This window comes from Pelophylax lessonae (assembly GCF_965119305.1).
Source record: "Pelophylax lessonae genome assembly, chromosome: 5".
NCBI classification, from domain to species: Eukaryota; Metazoa; Chordata; class Amphibia; order Anura; family Ranidae; genus Pelophylax; species Pelophylax lessonae.
The window spans coordinates 49,889,692-49,911,444 of NC_138772.1; the positions used below are offsets into that span (position 1 = coordinate 49,889,692).

The window sequence follows — 21,753 nt, forward strand, 5'->3', positions numbered from 1 at the left end:
TCATGTATTATATTGTTGTGTTGCAGTTTCTTGGGAGCAATATCTTTTGTTAGAGTGTTGTGCTTTTAACGTTTTCTATTAGTGTCCATATCATGTGCTTTTTATTCTTAAATATCATAACAGTAGTAAAATTGTCCTTTTTGCTAAGTATAAAACCTACATACAACATGCAGCTAAATGGAGCTATTACCTCCCTAGTAATAACACTTTAGCAGGGTCAGGGCTGAGTTGGCAAGGACCAGGGCTTTTTTTCAGCGGGAACGTGGGGGAACGCAGTTCCGGGACATCCAGTCTGAATGTATGCAATGGCAAAGGGGTGCTGGGGTCAGTGGGGTGAGCTGAATGGCCTATTGATTGGTTCTGTATTCTCTAAAAGTGGGTGTACTGGGAGGTGGGTAGAGGGTGGAACCAAAGGACAGCGCTGGGAGGTGGGTAGGGAGTGTAGACAAGGGGTGACTCAGAAGAGGGGAGTACCTGCACCTATTCTCAGAGAAAAAAAGCACTGACAAGGACTATGGTCCCAGCAGTGGTTCCTAACCTTGCCGCCCGTTCACTGTATGTGGTGATTGTTATTACACCTTTTTGAGTTAAAATAAGAAGTTTGAGATCTTAACTTCTGCAAAGGTGCACTTCAGGATGTGAATAAAAGTCTACTCAATTTCCCCCCTCACATAAATCTTGGGTGTTAGCTGTGGGAAATGCGTTACCCCCAGAACGCCATATCTTTACAAGACGTGGTTGCCCTGGTAAATTTGAAAAGTTGTGGGGCTTGTGGTTAGATACCCCGGGAACTTGTATACCAGATATTGTTTATGTGCCCAAATAGACCATAAAGATTTAGAGCCGGTTCACACTGAGGCGATCCGACTTCGAGGGGCAACCTGTGAAGTCGCGGTGCACAGCGACTTCAGCGCGACTTGCAGGGACTTCACATAATGGAAGTCTATGCAAGTCGCTCCCAGGTTGCCCCAAAGTAGTACAGGACCCTTTTTCTAAGTCGGAGCTACTTGTGTCGCTCCTATTAGAATGGGTCCTGTATTACTCAATGGCGAGCGACCGACCGCGACTTGTCAGGCTGACAAGTCGCCTGACAAATCGCGCTAGTCTGAATGGGCTCTTAAGGGTTATTTCAACCAGCTATTATAAACAACTATATCTTTGCTGGCATGGTGGCATAGTGGGACTGTGCTGGTATATTCTTTGATATAACTGCGAAGATGTGGATATATATTGGTGTTATTGTCTCTTTCATCAATACTCTTGGATATGTAAACGGAAGCACTTTTTATTTTACTGTATTGTGTTGGACTACTATGTTACCTATTTAATACAATAAACATTTTCCTAATTTACAAAAAAAAAAGTCTACCCAATTTATAGCAAACTGGACAGGTCTTTTGATATTAACAAGACGTTGATTTTTCACTCACCCTGTTTCCAGAAGGTCCTTGGTTTCCCTTATCTCCGTTCTTGCCAGGCTCACCCTATAAACAAATTAGGAACAGCTTGAAACCTGTAATTTTCAGTGTAAGCTGCAAAGTTAACTTTTTAAAGTGAAAACTTGGGGAGACAACTTACATTGGGACCTTTGGGTCCAGGGAATCCAATAGCACCAGGTTCACCTCTAGCACCGGTAGGACCAGCTGCACCAGAACGACCCTCAATACCTTGGGGACCCTTGAAGATAAAAAGGTTCATTTAATATTCAGTAATAAATGTTATTGTTACCTTTATGGTATTTTTAGATCAAAAACTTTAAACCAAATTACACATGTATTGAATACACCTATCTCATCATATAAATTGACAGTAAATGTATCATGATAACTTTTTAGATATTCATTGTTTTTCCATTGTATGTATAGGTTCTTAATTTGAAGGACCACACAAAGATCATAGATAATGTAAAAAAATAACCCTTCTTCCTAAAGCTAGCCATCAAAGGTAAAAGCCGTGGGAGAAATAAAACAAAGAAGTACATATCTTACTTTTGTCATCAGCTCCTATGGGGGTCCTTTATTCCAATAGTTTAGGAACCCAATCCCTGGGCCCTTCCTAAGCTACAAACAGGACCCAGTAACCAAGCAATCATTCTAACAAAGGATCCTTCTACAAAAGTTTACATAGGGCAAACATCAGCTCCTATGGGGGTCCTTTATTCCAATAGTTTTGGTACCCAATACCTGGGCGCTTCCTAAGCTACAAACAGGACCCAGTAACCAAGCAATCATTCTAACAAAGGATCCTTCTACAAGAGTTTACATAGGGCAAACATCAGCTCCTATGGGGGTCCTTTATTCCAATAGTTTTGGTACCCAATCCCTGGGCGCTTCCTAAGCTACAAACAGGACCCAGTAACCAAGCAATCATTCTAACAAAGGATCCTTCTACAAAAGTTTACATAGGGCAAACATCAGCTCCTATGGGGGTCCTTTATTCCAATAGTTTAGGTACCCAATCCCTGGGCCCTTCCTAAGCTACAAACAGGACCCAGTAAGCAAGCAATCATTCCAACAAAGGATCCTTCTACAAAAGTTTACATGGGGCAAACATGAGCTCCTATGGGGGTCCTTTATTCCAATAGTTTAGGTACCCAATCCCTGGGCCCTTCCTAAGCTACAAACAGGATCCAGTAACCAAGCAATCATTCTAACAAAGGATCCTTCTACAAAAGTTTACATAGGGCAAACATCAGCTCCTATGGGGGTAGTTTATTTCAATAGTTTAGGTACCCAATCCCTGGGCCCTTCCTAAGCTACAAACAGGACCCAGTAACCTAGCAATCATTCTAACAAAGGATCCTTCTACAAAAGTTTACATAGGGCAAACATGTATGTTGGCAGGAGTACTTCTACTCCACCCAGCAGGTTGCACCTGTCTACTCAGGGATGGGGTGGAGACCTAGGGGGATGGTATTCCCCTGCAGCCTCCGTAGGTGACCCAGGAGAAGCAGCTGTCTGATTGGACCCTACAACTCCTGGTGACCTTCCACGGCCATCTTGATTTAGGGCAGTGCTAATAAATAGCAGTGCCCTGCCAGGTTTTGGTTTTCATTTTGTGAGTGGTTAATGTAGGGAGAAGAACCCCATCTGGCAAGGACAGAAAACTAGAGCCAGGGAAAAGTTCCAGTGTGGTCAGGGACAGGGTAGGTGACTATGTCAATCTCCAGTGCTGCTAAAAAAGTCAGAAACTTACAGCTGGACCTTCTTTGCCTTGGGGACCATTGCTGCCAGGGAAACCGGGAAGACCCTAAATGAAAAAGAATAAAAAACATGATTAAACTTAAAAGAATGAGAAAATAGTATATACAATTAATAAAACTGCAACTGTTTTACTTCTTGTTCAAAAAGCAAGAGACACCCAAAAACATTTTGTCATTTTATGGCCAGTTTGATGCCTGAAATGAACTTGTATTTGGCTATAATTTTGAGAAATTAAATATGAATGTGGATAACTTGATGTCAATAAACATGGTTAATATTTGTTATTTTAAAAAAAATGGTCTATTTATAAAACATTTGTTGTATGCATGTTAGAAACTGTAAGCTGAACTAAATTTCCCCATATATTTCTGAATAGATTAACTCCAGCATCATCAGCTCCCTCTCGTGGCCACAAACAATATAGTTTTCTGAAATACCGCAATGGGAAAATATGCCACATTTTAGCCAATAGATGGAGCTAGTGATAGAGGACTGAATCTATTCTAAAACATACAGTGAAATTTAGTTCAGTTTGCATTATTGTTTTATAAATTTGTTTTACAGGTTTAAAATAAATAGGTACATGGGTACAGCCATGTTTGTGCTTCCTGTTTAGTAATGCATTACAATGATTGTGCTTTACTGCTCATCTCAGTGTAAATCTTTAGGCATAGCTGTGTTTAAAGCAGTTTATGTAATCACAAGGGTATATTTATTAAGCAATAAATCTGACATTCACCAAGAACTCATTGGTGCATGGGTTTTAATTGACAGTGATTGATTTACCACCAGTGAATGTTAGGAGAAAGTCACATTGATTGTTCTATTTATTATATTCTACAACTGCACCAGAGATGGCGACAGTCTTTGACTGTTATACAGATAGCCACCAGAGGGAGAACCTTGATATTTGTATGTTAAAAAAGAAGTACGGCCAAAACGCGTAGTGAAGATCGTTCTGCTCTTCTGTGACCCGTTTTCAGCAGACAGCAGGCTAAAGCCCGCTGTTGACTGACGGCACAGAGCCAGTCCAGGTTCGGGCAAGATCACGCCAATGAATTCAGGATCGGCCCACATGCCTGGACCGGCACATAGCTCAGCCTCTTAGCAAGCCACTGAGAGCCTGAGCCGGCCACTCCCACCCCCTTCACAGCCCAGCACTCCAGTAAGTGTGGATAGGGGGTCAGGCAAAGCAGGCAGGGTGGACTGACAGTCACCAGCTCTCTGTCAAGGGAGCCTTGAGAACCAAGTGAATGGCGGTGTTCGATCGCTCGGTTCTCAGCCTTAGAGCCAGCAGGGGACAGATGCAGCATCAGACCAATGCTGTATCCACCAAGGTAAGTATGGTTACTAAGAAAAAAAAATTCCCATACTTATATATATTATTAATATATTTAAAAGGTAGGTCAAGCCATTAGCTGGTTTTCTAGCTTTGCATAGAGTGAGAAGGGATTAGAATTCCTCAGGTTTTTTTTTATTTCTGTTAGAGATATTTATGCCTATTTCCTGTCCTGCCCACAACTGCTTCACAAGATTTACCCTCACTTCCTGTCATGGTGACAACAGGTTCTGCGGACACACAGACCGATATAAAATAACCCACAGGGGTTCTAGTCTTCTCCTAGTATACTAAAAAATAAATTTATTTCTGTCTGTGTCTGTGTTGCAGATTTTTATTCACTCATTGCCTGGAGAATCTGTTGTCACCATGACAGGAAGTAAGGGTAAATTTCTCCAACAGAGCCCCGAATAGCAGTACATAGCTAAAACTTCAAAACTAAGTAAAAAGGGAACAGACAATAACAATAGACACAGAAAAAGTGTAAAAATGTCAAAAAGTAAAAAAAAAAAAATGTTACTGTAAACTTTTTAATAACTACAGACTGGGGGAAATATGTGGTAGGTGAGTATGAAGAAGATGGTGTGAAGAGGTAAGGAGGATTTTATTAGTATCAATCATTTTTTTTTTTAACATCTTTTTAATAAATCTACTTTTAGCACAAAGGAAAAACAAACATGACATTACAAAACAAATTGACATCAACATACACCTACCCATACCATAGTATCAATCAATTTTCAAAGTGAGTCTGACTTACTCTTGCACCAAGAAGACCGGCCTCTCCAGGGCGTCCAGCATCTCCATTAGGACCTCTGGCACCAGGAGGACCAGAAGAACCACGGCTACCAGCAGGGCCCTAAAATATATACAATAGGTTATTACATATATTTATCTAATATTTATAGTAACTGAACGGCCCGAATACCCTTCACCCAACCTACCAATCCACCAGCTCTACCATCAGGTCCAGGCAGACCACGAGTTCCGGGAACACCCTAAAATGCACAAAAAGTAGACACCATTAATGGGGAACAGTTTTTATAAAGAAAGTTCCTATTCTACTAAACAATAACTTTGGCTTCCCAGGGTCTTGAAAGTAAACCCGACATTTTTTGTTTCAGTCACAGATGTAATCTCAAAAGTGTTAAACTTATTAAAATGTTGACACTTGGTGGATATTTTGGAGATACTTAGTGGACAGTCTGGTTGAGACTGGAGGGTTAAACCATCTGGCAGTCTCTTCGATCTTTCAGGAACTCTATTGGTGATATCTGTGCAGTTCCTTGGTCTGCACACCTGCGGTGCCCATTGTGAGGGGTCCCAACCATCCATGTTGGATTGGCAAGGGTAAATGTGTTTGTACACCAGACTCTCGAACACAAAGAAATAAACAGTTTTACATAACAGAAATATATGAAAGCCAAGGTCAATCTTAATGACATTTATCTGATCATCCATACTGGTGCCAACAATGGATAGTAATTCTTCCCACTGGCACCAATGGTTAAGGCACTATTTCTCCCACTGACACCAACAATGGGGCACTATTCCTGCCACTGATACTAACCCTGAGGCACTATTCCTCCCACTGATACTAACAATGGGACACTATTCCTCCCACTGACACCAACAATGGGGCACTATTCCTGCCACTGATACCAACAATGGGGCACTATTCCTCCCACTGATACTAACCCTGAGGCACTATTCCTCCCACTGACACCAACAATGGGGCACTATTCCTCCCAGTGATACTAACAATGGGGCATTATTCCTTCCACTGACACCAACAACAGGGCACTATTCCTGCCACTAATACCAACAATGGGGCACTATTCCTCCCACTGATACCAACAATGGGGCACTATTCTGCGCACTGACACCAACAACGGGGCACTATTCCTCCCACTGATACCAACAATGGGGCACTATTCTGCGCACTGACACCAACAACGGGGCACTATTCCTCCCACTGACACCAACAATGGGGCACTATTTCTCCCACTAATACTAACAATGGGGCATTATTCCTTCCACTGGCACCAACAACGGGCACGATTTCTCCCATTGATACCAACAGTGGGGCACTAATCCTGACACCAACAAAGGGGCATTATTTCTACCCCCCCCCCCCATTGACCACAGGCGCTAAGTCAGTCTGACCCCTCTCAAGTCCTAAGGACAGTGAAATGAGGCACCACTGCACTACCTGCCTGGAGTTTGCACGTTCTCCTTGTACCTGTGTGGGTTTTCTCCGGGTACTCTGGTTTCCTCCCACACTCAGAAGACATGCTGGTAGGTTAATTGGCTCCTGTTTAAAATTGGCCCTAGTATGTGTATGTATAATTGTGAGTTAGGGACCTTAGATTGTAAGCTCCTCGAGGACATGGACTGATGTGAATGTAAAATACATGTGTAAAGCGCTGCATGAATTGACGGCGCTATATAAGTACCTGTAATAAATAAATACTAAATAAAGGTACACCTTGCATGGATATGAATGGGTCAACTAAAACTGCTTGGAAAGTTTTCCTCACTTTCTACTTCTTTATTTCAAAACTGATAAATAAAATAAAAACATTATTGTTACAGTTGAAATAAAAGCATACGTACTCTAATTCCAGCATTGCCAGAAGGACCAGAAGATCCAGCTTCTCCATTGGGACCTCTCTTGCCTTCCTCACCAGAAGGACCAGCAGGACCTGATTGACCAACGGAACCCTTAAAACAAAAAAAATAAAGTTTTTGATGAGCCACTAAGCAATTTATGAGTCAAAATTTAACTTTAAACATTGGCTGATAATACTTACAGGCTCTCCTTTAGCTCCAGTGTCTCCTTTGCCACCAGCAACTCCGGGGTCACCCTAAAGCAAAAAATTCATCATTAATGTGACTATATTATTCTCTGATACTTTATTTATACACATTTTATTAATTTATTGCTATTTATTAATACAACATTCCAACAATATAAAATTGCCAAACCTACTACTTAGTAGGGTACGTGTTTTTAAACTAATAATGTTTCATAGAGATATAAAGGTTGGCTTTGGTGGACATCAGTCTTTACTCAGCCTTATTAACAGTGTAAAAAATTTGCAACAGGGAGCTACTTTTTATAAGTGAGTTTGAATTTGTCAACACAATACATTGTCATTAGACATTCTAAAGTCAGCCAAGGAATAGTAATACTGATTTATTGCATAACGTGTGAGGCATAATAACATCACCGTGGGGTTTCCATTGCCAATCTCTAAAGCTGGATACACACTATACAACTTTTGTTGGTAGATTTCCTTTAGATTTACCTTCAACTATGTAGTGCAAGGGCCCGCCTGATTGCATACAAATTGAAAGTGTTTAGGTCTGACCTCATATTATATGATTTTGACCTCATATTATCTGATTTTGGTAAGTCTAAAGGAAATAATCTAAAGAAAATTGTATAGTGTGTATCCAGCTTTAGAAGAAATGCAGAAGCAAAACTTTCTATATAAGCAGTCTTGCCCAACTCACAGGAAATATGTAATCAGTAAGCTCAAATTAAGGGAGTATTGGTAGATTAGTAGTGAAAATTATGTCCTCTAGGACATCCCCTTTTACCTCCCAAAGGGTTCATGAAACAATTGGATATATCCATAATTTAAGCCAAAATGACCTTTAAATAGTATAGGTGGCTTGTAGGAGTTGAGTTACTTACAGCAAGACCTCTTGCACCAGATGGTCCAGCAGGTCCGGGAGGTCCAGGAATACCACGACCTCCAGGGAGGCCAGGAGCACCAGATATGCCAGGAGTACCCTGAAATAGTGCAAGAAGAACATTTTAGTTAAGAATATATCCAAATAAATACAATATATTTACAACAATACAAATACTACCCCCACAGCTTATCTCACACCCAAGTGATTAGGATACTTACAGCTGCACCTTTAGCTCCATTGACACCATTATTACCAGGGTTTCCCTAAAATATAAGCAAACAAAAGTTTTAGGTACAATCAAGATTGTAAAATGAATTATCAGTTCAATGCCAAACTTTACTTACAGCAGGTCCGACGGGTCCAAGAGAACCTGGGGGTCCAGGCTCGCCTCTTCCTCCAGCAGCACCAGTTGGGCCAGTGTTACCAGCAGGTCCTAACTCACCCTAGTAGGTGAAAAAAAAAGAAAGAATGTTATTGAGATGCAAGCTGAATATAGTTTATAAAGATAACACCAACCATAATATTTTTTAAAATACTGATTGCACTTAAAGGCCTATTTAATCATTCATGTATTTCCTCAACTGTCATACATATGTTTTTCAGCATGGCCAGCACCATCACCTATAATTTATAAATATACTAGGTTGCATTGCCTCAGCTGAAAAACGAAGGCTTGCAGTGGTAGTACCTGCATAGTAAGCCAATGGGTGGGAAGAGAGTTTCTCAAATAGGCTTACAGGATGAACAGAACTCAAGGTGAGTGTTACCAAAGTACCAGTGGCAGCCGTCCATTGGGGGCGCATGGGCGCCTCCCCCCCCTATCCATGCATCCGGCCCACTAATCTACACGCAGGGCACCGGACGCATGGATTCCAATAGGGGATTTTTTTTAAGCACGTGATTAGAGCCAGAGGCTCTAATAGGCTTAAAAAAAGGGTGGGCTCGGGGAGCAGGGCATAGCGCCCTGAGCCCACCCAGTTGTATGACGAAAGTGAATGAATATTCGCGATTATCACACTGATTTTCCTCCCAGCCAATCAGGAAGCGGGTCGCGAGATCCCTTTCCTGATTGGCTGAAAAGAGAAGCGATTTTACTGGCCATTGGCCAGGACGAGGGAGGAGACGTATGACCGGAGGAGACTCACAGCTGCTCGGGGAAGGAGGAGGTAAGGATGCTAGCTGTCTGGACGGGCAGCCAGCCGTCTGTCCTGGGAGAGGGGAGGGGGTGGTAGATTTAACTGCTGGCCGGCCCGCGTGGGGGGGGGGCGGATTGGTTTTGCTGCCCCCCCCAAAAATTTTCATTCCCCACCTGCCCCTGCAAGGTACAAAGAACAGAGGGTGGTGGGCCATGTCACAGTGTCTGCAGAACATTAGGATCTGACAAATGTCACCTTCATTATTCTATGCTGCCATACTAGAGGAAGGTGAATTTTAAGACTAGGCGGTGGCCTTACTAAAAACAAAAAGTCAGTTCTAATACTGTTGTCTTACTTTTCTTACAATTGGTTTACACCTACAGTTGTGACCAAGAGCGGACACCTTTTCCTATGCCATGTGTAGGGTAGCCCATTCATTTCTATGGGCTGCTCTATGCATGAGAAATGCAGAAAAGAAGTCCCTGACTCTTTTCCAAGAATATGCCACACAGAACCACATGGTTAATGGCACCCCGTGTGCCTACTAAGTGGCAGTGGGTTTCTCTGCATGTAGGAAAAACATGTGATTTTGGCACATTACTGACACACATAAATATGAACAGCCTTAAGATATCATTCCTTAGTATTCCTTAGTTTATGGAGTAAGACAGAGAACTAAACAATAATAAATGCACAGTGCAATAACCTACAACAACCAATCAGCTATCCCTTACTAATGGCAGATCTGTGAAAGGTGAGTTATGATTGGTCATTATGGATTACTCTTCTGAACCCAATGCTTATTGCCTTATTCACTAAAGAAAGTTTCAGGTAACTGTAACCCAGAAATACACAGGCTTGGCACACTCACCTTGGCACCAGGAGCACCGGGAAGACCAGGAGCACCAGCTGAACCGATTGGGCCCTGAAAAAGAATCACAAAAAATGAACCATTTAGTAATTTTTCAAAATGCATTTTTTATTTTATGTCCTAAAATGAAAATACTTTTCAGGATTAAATAATACTCTAAAGGTCCATCTTTTGGGAGATGCCCCAGCAAATGAATGATGGAGCAACCTTGCCCCCTACCAAATAGGAAATGCTTTAGCTGCAGATAGACTTTTTTTTAATTTTATTTTACATACTGGTCTTGTATCAGATATTTTGAATTTCCCTCACCTACTGTTCTAATGGAAACTTTGGATTTCCTATCATTTGCATTCTCATGGACAATAGTCACCATGACAAATAGAGAGAATGAACTACCCCTGTGAGTACCATTAAAAACCTACAGAGGATCTAATTTTCCCTACAGTTCAAAACTAGCACAATAGTTTTAGCTATAACTGCACTTTTACTATAGGCATGCAAAATTGCCAAAACACTTTCGACTTCTGTTATACAAGGTAACATATTATATATATATTTTTTTGTAAAATACTGCTTTGCTAGCACAAGATTTTCTTTCATTTATACCATCTGTAATATAATAAAAATGTATACTTACAGCAGGTCCGGTGGGGCCAGAGCTGCCATCACTTCCACGAGAACCCTATTGAAATAGAAATATATGATAAGCCTATAGAAACAATCACGTGGACTAGAAAACCTGATACATTCAGTGATAAAGCTACATTTCAAATACATAAAAACATGATTATAAACTTACAGCAGAGCCAGCAGGTCCAATACGTCCTCTCTCACCGGGGAGACCACGAGCACCCTACAAAACAGGAGGGAATATGAATTATTTTATACATTCATTAGTTTAAAACCCCTTGTTTAATATCTATATAACTTGTAGAACATTATAACAGTGTGTCACTATGCACATTGCAGAGCTAGTAAAATCATTATAACTATGTGTCAATATGTACACAGTAAACCTATTGGGCTGGATGATTAAACAATACAATGGAAAATAAATAAGTGACTGAAATTAGAATCACTGCAAAAAGGCGGCACACCGACTTATCAACTAGTTCCACCTTAATAAGCCTGAACATGTTTTTGGTGGTTTAATTCCACCTGCATTACCCTTTTCAGTGAAGCAAGGGTGGGTACATGCTCTATCTGTAGGTATTGGTAGATAGTCACATTTAACTGGACTTCTGTATTGTTGAAGGACATTTTGCTAGTTATCCAAGGAGCTTCTTCAGCTTGGATGAGTAGCAAAGTGTCCTTCAACTCTTCAGATTAAGTTCAGTTAAATGTGACTAGCTATCACTAGCTATACCATGGCCTCGACAAAGTAGAACCATCACAAATATGTCTTCAACTTGTGCTTTGAAGTTGTCATTGTGGACAAGCTAGAGGAGCACCTGGTTTTCCCTTAGATCAATGTTATAGGGGTCATCATTGTACAGGGCTGTTAGGGCACTGTCCAGAACAGAGGTGCAGATGTGTGAAGACACAGGCCTTGCATGTCTGCCAGTATCCTACATGGATGCAGCCATTTGCATGGAAACATTCACAGATGCATTACATGTGTGCACGCCCAACCATGGAAATGACGCCAAATGCCCTATTTAAGGAAGGAAGCAATAAAAGAGGATTGCTGGATGATCTGTAGCTTTCCAGTGCTCCTTGTTCCTATGTATCATGCATTATCCTGATTCCTTGTTACCGACTGCCTCTGGACTTTCCCTCTGCTTTACCTCTTTTTTGTGACCCCGTCTTGTGTAACAGGCCCATCAACGTATGACTCTGGCATGCCTCTTGACCACTCTGCTGCCTTCTCCTTCTGACTTCTGGGCATGACCTTGGCTCTGTTCCTGACTACACTCCGGCCTTGCATCCTGCTTACCTCCTGTGTATGACCCTAGCTTGGATATTGACCTCTGCTATGCTTCTCCAGTTTGGCCCTGTAAGTCTGATCCTGGTTCCTCCAATAAATGTTAACATATCCCCTGCTGCTATACTGGACCTGCTCTTCCACAGGTGTCCCCTGTGTTCCTGCCATAATTTCTGACCACCTGCCTGAGGACCACTTAGCCAGATACTTCCTAAAACAGCTTTTAGCGGATCGACTTAACGACATCTGTGCTCCTTTGATAATTGCACTCCCTTGCAACACCTACAGGGGTGCTTGGACTTTAGTCACAAGGGAAGCCCTCTCAATACCTTCGCATCCAACCAGGTACATTCCCAGGGCTCATTATACAGAGGAGAGACATGACCCCAAGACTTTGTTTCTATCTAGCCAGACCAATAATATTTTGGTAAATGGACAAGGGGAATTAATGCTCTTATTATGTAAGAGAACCATAACCAAAGGTTATTCATTGACCAATCTGGTCTGTTACAGTTGAATCAAGAAGCAAAAGAATTTCTGTGGCCACTCTGTTGCCTCTCTGTTTGAAAGATGTTATTTGAAGAGTCGAATGTTATAATGGATTTTCCTTGCGTGGTGCTGAATAAAGCTGATACTATGGGTTTCTGTTGCAAAAACATGTACGCTTGGCTAAATTAGTTATGGATGCTCATGTCCCCATTGTTCTAAAGAACAATAGTACAATTATGCTTTTGTTTTGACAAATTACTATCACAGCAGACCAAAAATTAACAAAGAAAAAAAAAATATAAGATGCTTACAGCTTGACCTGGAGAACCGTTTTCACCATTAGCACCATTTTCTCCCTAAAAGAAAAAAAAAATAGGATAAGTGATCATCAATAAATACTTATGTTGCACCAAAATATAGGACTTTAGTAATGTAATCTTTTAATGAATTCACTGACATATGCCTGTTTTTATATCTGGATGATTCAACGCTAGAAGATATAGAATTTTGATTTCCATATATCACGGGCCTTCTGTATAGTGTAAGGAAGAACAGTGGCTAGCACTACTGCCTGCCAGTATTAGGGTCATCAGTTCGAATCCCAACCATGGCCCTACCTGCATGCAGTTTGCGTGTTCTCCCTGTACCTGTGTGGGTTTCCTTCCATCCTCCAAAGACATGCTGGTAGGTTAACTGGCCCTAGTATGTGTGTGTATGAATGTAAAGCTTTGCATGCGGGGGCTGAACATTATATAACTGAGGAGCTTGCTGTACTAACTATCCAATGTTAATGTAGTGATCTCCCTGTTGAGCTATTGTGTTATGACAGGGGGACTGCCATCCGTACAGAACACACTGGTCCATTGGCTGCCAGCACCGATCAGATGATGGTTTTCCGAATGGCCGGCTTCTGTTGGATAGGCTGGTGTACACGTGCCAAATGTTGGCTAGTTTCTGTTTAACTGGCTGATACTGGACGATATTCGGCTCAGGTGTACCAGGTTTAAGTTAGGCACCTTAGATTGTAAGCTCCTTGAGGGCAGGAACTGATGTGAATGTACAATATATATGGAATGTGCTGTGTACATTGACAGTGCTATATAAGTATCTGTAATAAATAAAAATAGTAAACTGCAGAAAGATATCCGCTGCCATCAGGCTCTTTCATCTGCCAGCCTTTTGTAAGCTTTAGATGCATGTCAGCAGATGACTTAAAGAGGAAGTAAACCCTCCTCGGACACTTTTACCTATAGGTAAGCCTATGATAAGGCTTACCTATAGGTACTGTAAATATCTCCTAAACATGCACCGTTTAGGAGATATTTACCTTACATGCATCCAGTGACGTCACTGGCACATGCGCTCTGAAGGAACGGCAGCTGGTGCCGTTTCTTCAGAGTCCCGTGCCGTGACTGTCGGCTCCCGCGCGTGTGCGCGGGAGTGACGTCACCGCGGCTCCGGCCAATCAGATGGCCGGATGCCGCGAACCCGGAAGACGGGCGACTGGACATGTCGCCCGTCATACAGGTAAGCGGCCGGCACGGCGGGGGCTCGTTCTAAGGTAAGTATTGCATAATGAGCTAGTATGCGATGCATACAAGCTCATTATGTGTTTCTCTTACAGGTTACCAAAAAAAAAAAAAAAAACTTTGTAAAATCTAGCGGGCTACATCCTTGATGACATGTGCTAAGCATCTATCTCTTGTTGCCATTACCTGTCCACCAAAAACCTGGATCTAGACCCCATCACTTATAAAGTAATTGTAAGCCCTACCACATCTGGGATTTCCCAGGTGCCAGTTAAAACTTTGCTTTTATCACTGGGATCACCAATACATACAAACCCATTGAGGCCAAGACATCCTAAAATGAAAACATGACCATGAAAATGTTTTGGGCTCAACTTGTTTTTATTGTTCCATGGTGCCAGGGACTGAAACAAAGCTTTGATTTGAACTTTAGCAATCCCACAGGTGGAAATTTGAGTTAGAGATCCATTCTTCTCCTCGAAAGTGTTTCCTTTATACAAGAGAAAGTAGAAAGCAAATTACCTTCACACCAGAGACACCAGTAGCTCCCTTCTGACCATCTGAACCAGCGTGTCCCTGAAAGAAAACACAAAGTACCATTAGAATCTCTATCAGGCCAGAACACTAAATACTGATACAAATTTGATTTAAGTGCTAGGCTCTTACACTGTAGGTATAATTTGTCATGTTCAGTTTTGTTGCATAAATACATGTAATACATTATTTTTGAAATCTACATTAGGAATCTTTATAAGGCAAATTTAGAGTAAATGCAGGGCAAAATGGTGTCTTTCTCCAACCAAAAAAGGGATGTTTTTGGAAACAAAAGTTATGCATATTGCACACATTGCCTGAATTATACACATTAAGGCTAACTGGGTTACTGGGCCATGCAACCTATGCTATTGATCAATTTAAAATGTGCTTAGTTATTGCAAACATACATTTTGCTATGGGATGCAAAATTATAAAAGATTTATAAACTATATTCAATTACAATCTTGATAAATTTGATGTGCATTTTTATTAAAACTTACTGTTTAGGAAGACAATATGTTTTTTTATTAAATGAGTAGATGCGGTTTACTTAACTTTGTAAAAGGAATGGCTCTATGTTCACTTAGAATACCCAATTATGTGCATTGGATTTTGAAAAGAAAATGTAATTTGTTTAAATGTGATTAGATAATTGAATTTATCACAGCTTAGCCTCATTTGCTAAGCTTGAACGTACACTTTACATGCTGTATTCTTTTCTGAAATCAACCTTAATCTTTTCAGAATTGTAACGGGGCCTCCTGCATTTGCACTGACATGGCAAATACAAATGCAATGGGGTGTACTAAAGAAGTAGAGATATTTTAATTTAGCTTCATGAATATGATGCACTTTAAAATACCCTGTCATGTGCAAGGGTAATTGTTTGTACATGTTTGGATGGTGAAGCTTTGTCTTTTTCACTAAGCTAATTAAACATTTTTTTGCATAGTGTCAGTGCTTTAAGTGGCCCAAAAGAGGTGCCGGTACTCTATTATAGCCTATACATTTTTTGCCCTCCCCCACCCCACATCAGGGTCCCCACAGGGCACCCCCCCCCAGCCTGGGCTGGGACTCCGGAGCAGGGGGACTTACTGGCGGTGACTGGTCTGGCTCTGGAGTGGGAAATATTCTTGGGGGGCAATTGAGGGCGCAGATGTCCAAAATTAGCGTACTGGTACGCTAAGGCGCACGGAGAGGTGGCGGTATGCTCAAGAGCCATATTTGGAAGTGGCGGTACTGAGTACCAGTGCATACCGGCCCACTTAAAGCACTGCATACTGTGATATCTCTACAGTAAAGAGCCATCTCCATTGTCTTGTAGAACTTGCAGAACTATACAACATAAGCTCTTTTGCTGTGCATTAAAAAATATGTTCCAACACACCATCAATATGATATAATAAATAAGTATATACAGTTTATATGGGTGATATGAGGATTCTATGGTGAATAATAAGGATCACAATTTTATTTGTATATAAAAAACAGAACATGAGTATTAATAAAATCCTTTATATTCTAATTACCATTTAGTTAAACAACTAAATGATCTTTGTTCTTTTGTAAACTGGAACTTACTCTAATGCCTTTGAATCCGGGGAGGCCAGGAGTTCCAGGGAAACCACGAGCACCCTAAAATAGAGAAGGGAGAATCAATTAATAAATGTGGTACTGAATGTTGTTTTTTTTATATTCCATGTATTACCAAATAAAAGTATAAATGGTGTAAATATGAATTTTTAAAGAATATAGTAACAGATTCTAATTTTATAAAATATTACACCTCAACAGAAATGTTGATAACGACTTAGGAGCTAACACCAGATTATTAATGTTTAAAGTAGTTCTGTTGTGATATATGGGCTTTCAAAGCTCAAGCTCATGCTTATTTTAGATTTATTAATACTGGTGCAAAATAAAGTACTCATACCTGTGGGCCGACGGGTCCTCTCTCACCAGGTCTTCCAGATTTGCCAGGGTGACCCTAAAAGGCAACAAAAAATAAAAATGAATCATCAGAAAAGAGGAAAACACACATCAAATTATATGTTCATCTATCAACTGATAAGATAATGAAAAGTTATAGAGATTAAACCTATTAGGCTTGCAGTGGGTGATGCAGCACTTGCTGTAGGTCTAATTGCAGGTAAAGCACAAATTGAAATCCCATGGGATAGGGATCTGGGGGACAATGCATATTGATGCAATATTCTTATTAAGCCTCCTTTTGAACAGAAGCACTATTGCAGCCGATGCCTAATGCTAGAAAGGTACAACCTATATACAGTCATACATTGCTGAAGAGATATCCAAGCAGGAGTTTATTGGTTGATAAGGAAGTGACCCTGGTTGTAAAAACTGTTTTTTTTTTTTAAGGGGCATTGGCTTAACTACCATATATAATAGTGAAGGTGTGGGACATCTGGCAAATGTTCAAAACAGATAACCAAGTCAGGTCTCTGGTAAATGAAAAAAAAAAAAAAAAGAATCAACATAATACAGACAGGATGAGGGGGGTAAGGAAAAGAAAAAAAAAAACAGGGTAAATCCCTTGATTTTAGGACATGTTGGCATGACCATTGCTGGATTCAAGGCTGGTTGTTATATTCTCCTAAACTATGTTGGATCTGTTCCAGTAAAAAAAAAGTAAAATAAATAAATAAATAAATAAAAAAAAATAAAAAAAAAAAAAAATATATATATATATATATATATATATAGTCCTACTTTTATCTGCAATCAGCTATCAGTTGATAGAGATAGTTAATGAGGAAGATGTCCACTTGTAGCCCCACACATGCATGTTTAGTCACCTATTAGGCCAACATCTGCACACATCTGGTGTACGGACAACTTGAAGATGCAAATTTGAACCCTGCTAAAAAGTTGATACCCTTTAAAAAATAATTTCTGATTGGCGTTCATGATTTTAGCAGGGTTGGATTCTTTAAAATGTATCCAATAACAACCGATCGTTGTGTGAAGCTATATTTATCTATATAGTCCAGAGGACTCCTGGGTAACCCTACAATGTTGGAAAGTTCATCTCAAGAGGCCCCAGGGGATGATAACAGAGTAGATTCTCTTGTCACCTCATGGCGGACAGATAATTGCTGCCAGAATTGGCTATGGGAAGGAGGTGCTGAAAAGTGCCATATATGTCATCCCCTTTTATCTTCCAAATGTCTATGCTAGCAGGTTTTATTGCCAGGAGTAAAGGGTGGTATTGTAGGAACCGTTACTGAATGTTTTGTTAACTTACATCTTCACCAGGTTTTCCTGAGGCACCAGTGGGTCCTCTGGATCCTACAGGGCCCTATAAGATATAAAGTAATATAATTAATAATGCGGACTTACAGTATATCAAAAAACAATAATTATTAGGATTAAAAATTAAGCTGGACTCTTACAGTTTGACCGGGTTCACCAGGTTCGCCGGGAAGACCTTGGAAACCTTGAGAGCCCTACAAATGGAAAACAAAGAGGATTTTATTTCCAATATACACAATGTTGATAAAATAAATCACTTTTCCTAGATTTGTTATTACAGTGTCCACCCTCACTTTATAATCTAAGGGTTAGATCATCCAGTAGAAGATTGAGTCTAAACCAAGTAACATATTAACTCTAATGCCAATGGAACCTCACTCCTAACCAGAGTCCAACAGTTCAATGCAATGCAATATCCTGCAAAACTCCTAATTCACATCATTCCTAATCTAAGTGTCCCACCACTCTCACCTAAACTGCCAGATCACTCCTGACCCTTTGCTATATTATCCGCAATCCCAAATGCCACTTCATGTCCCAGTTCACATTATTTATAGCTTTAATGCCACGTCAATTAAAACCCCATTGCCCTCTAGCCCCAGTGCCACATCAGCCCTAAATCCAGAATACCATCACTCTTAATCCCACAACCAAAAAACCCTAGCTTCATCACCTCACCATCCTTCACCCCTAATTCTAGAATGACATTGCTCCTAAACTCAAAACCAGTGTTACATCATTTTTAAATGTATTGCCACGTTACTCCTAACTATAATGCCACATCACCCCTGACTGTGTTGTCACATAACTTCTAACCCAGTATCACATAATCCCTGACTGCAGTACCACATCACTCTTAGCCTTATGCCACTTAAATTTTGAGTCAAGTGCCACATCAACTCTAATTCCAGTGCCACATCACCCTCGACCACAGTATTGCATTATCTCAGATACCAGTGACACATCACTTCTGATCCCAGGGCCACATCACTTCTAATCACAATGCCACATGACTCCTTACCAACTGTAACAATAATGTCACATTACTCCTAGCCCTAGTATCACATCACATATAACCCCAGTGCCACATCACTCACATCATTCTTAACCCTACTGCTACATCACTCCTAACCCTAGTGTCACGTCACTCCTTACTCTAGTGTCACATTACTCCTAACCCTAGTGCCACATCACTCCTAACCCTAGTGTCACATCACACCTAACCCTAGTGTCACATCACACCTAACCCTAGTGTCACATCACTTCTAACCCTAGTGCCACATCACTCCTAACCCTAGTGTCACATCACTCCTAACTCTAGTGTCACATTACTCACATCACTCCTACCCATAGTGTCACATCACTCACATCACTCTTAACACTAGTGTCATGCCAACCTGAACCATAGTATTATATCACACCTAACTGTAGTGTCACATCACTCCACACCCTAATGTCCCACATCACTCCAAGCTCTGGTGTCAAATCACTCCAAACCCTAGTATCACATGACTCCTAACACTAGTGTCACATCACTCCTAACCCTAGTGTCACATCACTCCTAACCTTAACCATAGTGTCACCTCACTCCTAGCCCTAGTATCACATTACTCCTAACCCTAACTATAGTGTCACATCACTCCTAACCCTAGAATCACATGACTCCTAACCCTAACCCTAGTGTCACATCACTCTTAACTCTAGTGTCATGCCACTCCTAACCGTAGTGTCACATCACTCACATCACTCCTAACCCTAATGTCACATCACTCCTATCCCTAGTGTCACATCACTCCTATCCCTAATGTCGCATCACTGCTAACCCTAATGTCACATTACTCCTTTCCCTAGTGTCACATCACTCCTTTCCCTAGTGTCACATCACTCCTATCCCTAATGTCACATCACTCTTATCCCTAGTGTCACATCACTCCTATCCCTAGTGTCACATCACCCCTATCCCTAGTGTCACATCACCCCTATCCCTAGTGTTACATCACTCCTATCCCTAATGTCACATCACTCCTAACCCTAATACCACATTATTCCTATCCCTAATGTCACATCACTCCTATCCCTAATGTCACATCACTCCTATCCCTAATGTCACATCACTCCTATCCCTAGTGTCACATCACCCCTATCCCTAGTGTTACATCACTCCTATCCCTAATGTCACATCACTACTAACCCTAATGCCACATTACTCCTATCCCTAATGTCACATCACTCCTATCCCTAATGTCACATCACTCCAATCTCTAGTGTCACATCACACCTATCACTAGTGCCATATCATTTCTAACCCTAGTATCACATGACTCCTAACCCTAGTTTCACATCACCTGTAAATCGCCCCTGACCCACATGACACATCACTATAGTAAACATTGCTACTTTATTTCTAACACCAGTGACACATAATCCACCAATCACAGTCACAGTACTCCAAAATCTCTGACTCATTTATATTATTATTATTAGTTTTTTTGTTATCTCTAGTCATTTCAAACATAATTCTAGAGCCACAAGCTTCATTATTCAAGTTCCCATTATATTGATCAATGGACTACAAATCCGCTACTCTCAAAACAATGCCAACTTTGATTCACTACTCCTAAACCGCCATGTCACACACAGTTCCTGTGTCCTATTATCCCTAATCCTGGTACTATAGCACACCAATTCCTACACTTCATCACAATGACAATTGTAACATTAAGCTTCATTTTTGCAATTCTTTCGACTCCATTCCAGGTAATATACTTACGGGAGATCCAGGGGGTCCTGAAGGTCCTCTTGGTCCCATGATACCCTATAAAAGATGATGTTGATTATGAATAAAGAGGCATAAAAAGTGAATTGTTATTTTGTTAGATGAGACATTATTAAGGTATTAGAATTATGTTTTCAATGGTAACTTCCTGGCTCGAAACTTTTCAGGGTTAAAGGTCACCTATGTGAATAGCAGCCTTCTACAGTATGGGGAAATAAGCAATCCAGCTGTACCAGTTACATACTGCAGGAGAGCTGCAGGAGACTGGTCACATCTGCCTACAGAACAAAAATGGGTTCTATTTATTTTCTGTTGTTTGCCTGAATGGGCACGTTGCTTTGATATCTTATTCTGCCCATCTATGGTATAATAAAAGATTCCATAGATCATACATGCCATTGTTTCAGACAATCTTTTTTTTTTTTTGTTAAAAAACAGCCATTCCATAGAACAAAAAATTTAAGAATGTTAATTACAAGCAGATTTTCAGCTAGGACCAAACTTTTAGGGATAGTTCACACTCGTGGTGGTAAAAAAAACACACTAATAAACTGGGTTTTTACCCCCCCCCCAACTTCTCCCCCTAAGTTGCAAACACAGCTATACTGGGGTATATACATGCTGTGGCCTTTAAACTTTGCAAAATTGATCCCCACTCTTGTGTTTGCAGGTCATTCATATGAATGGGGCTATGTGGCAACCATGTGCAATGTGGTGTGGGTTTTTAGGGGTGAAAACAGGCAGTGATGAGGTGACATAATGCCCTCTGAAAAGTGATTTACTGTGGGTCACTCTTCAGATGATGATGTTACTGATGGCCGTTTTGTTTAGAGGTCAACTAATTTCTGAGAGATGGAACTTTTACTATGGCTTTGCTGACCGATTAGAGATGGACACTACTGTACAAATCACTAAGGGGAGATACGTGAAGCCAAAGGATGGTTAACTTATAGTGAGACTATATGAATTGA

The 21,753-nt window shown here is 40.8% G+C and overlaps 1 protein-coding gene across 1 annotated transcript in view; it reads right to left on the reverse strand.

Moving 5' to 3' along the window:
- COL1A2 (collagen type I alpha 2 chain) overlaps window positions 1–21,753 on the reverse strand; it is a gene marked incomplete at its 5' end in the record, with an annotated part of 93,739 nt that overhangs the window by 21,198 nt on the left and 50,788 nt on the right. Inside the window, 20 exons of the mRNA XM_082258888.1 lie at window positions 1,431–1,484; window positions 1,579–1,677; window positions 3,196–3,249; window positions 5,303–5,401; window positions 5,487–5,540; window positions 7,159–7,266; window positions 7,356–7,409; window positions 8,246–8,344; window positions 8,466–8,510; window positions 8,592–8,690; window positions 10,255–10,308; window positions 10,892–10,936; window positions 11,054–11,107; window positions 12,979–13,023; window positions 14,719–14,772; window positions 16,315–16,368; window positions 16,667–16,720; window positions 17,999–18,052; window positions 18,147–18,200; window positions 20,777–20,821. Of these exons, the coding sequence (XP_082115014.1) occupies window positions 1,431–1,484; window positions 1,579–1,677; window positions 3,196–3,249; window positions 5,303–5,401; window positions 5,487–5,540; window positions 7,159–7,266; window positions 7,356–7,409; window positions 8,246–8,344; window positions 8,466–8,510; window positions 8,592–8,690; window positions 10,255–10,308; window positions 10,892–10,936; window positions 11,054–11,107; window positions 12,979–13,023; window positions 14,719–14,772; window positions 16,315–16,368; window positions 16,667–16,720; window positions 17,999–18,052; window positions 18,147–18,200; window positions 20,777–20,821 (1,278 nt within the window). The remainder of the gene's footprint in view (window positions 1–1,430; window positions 1,485–1,578; window positions 1,678–3,195; window positions 3,250–5,302; window positions 5,402–5,486; window positions 5,541–7,158; window positions 7,267–7,355; window positions 7,410–8,245; window positions 8,345–8,465; window positions 8,511–8,591; window positions 8,691–10,254; window positions 10,309–10,891; window positions 10,937–11,053; window positions 11,108–12,978; window positions 13,024–14,718; window positions 14,773–16,314; window positions 16,369–16,666; window positions 16,721–17,998; window positions 18,053–18,146; window positions 18,201–20,776; window positions 20,822–21,753) is intronic.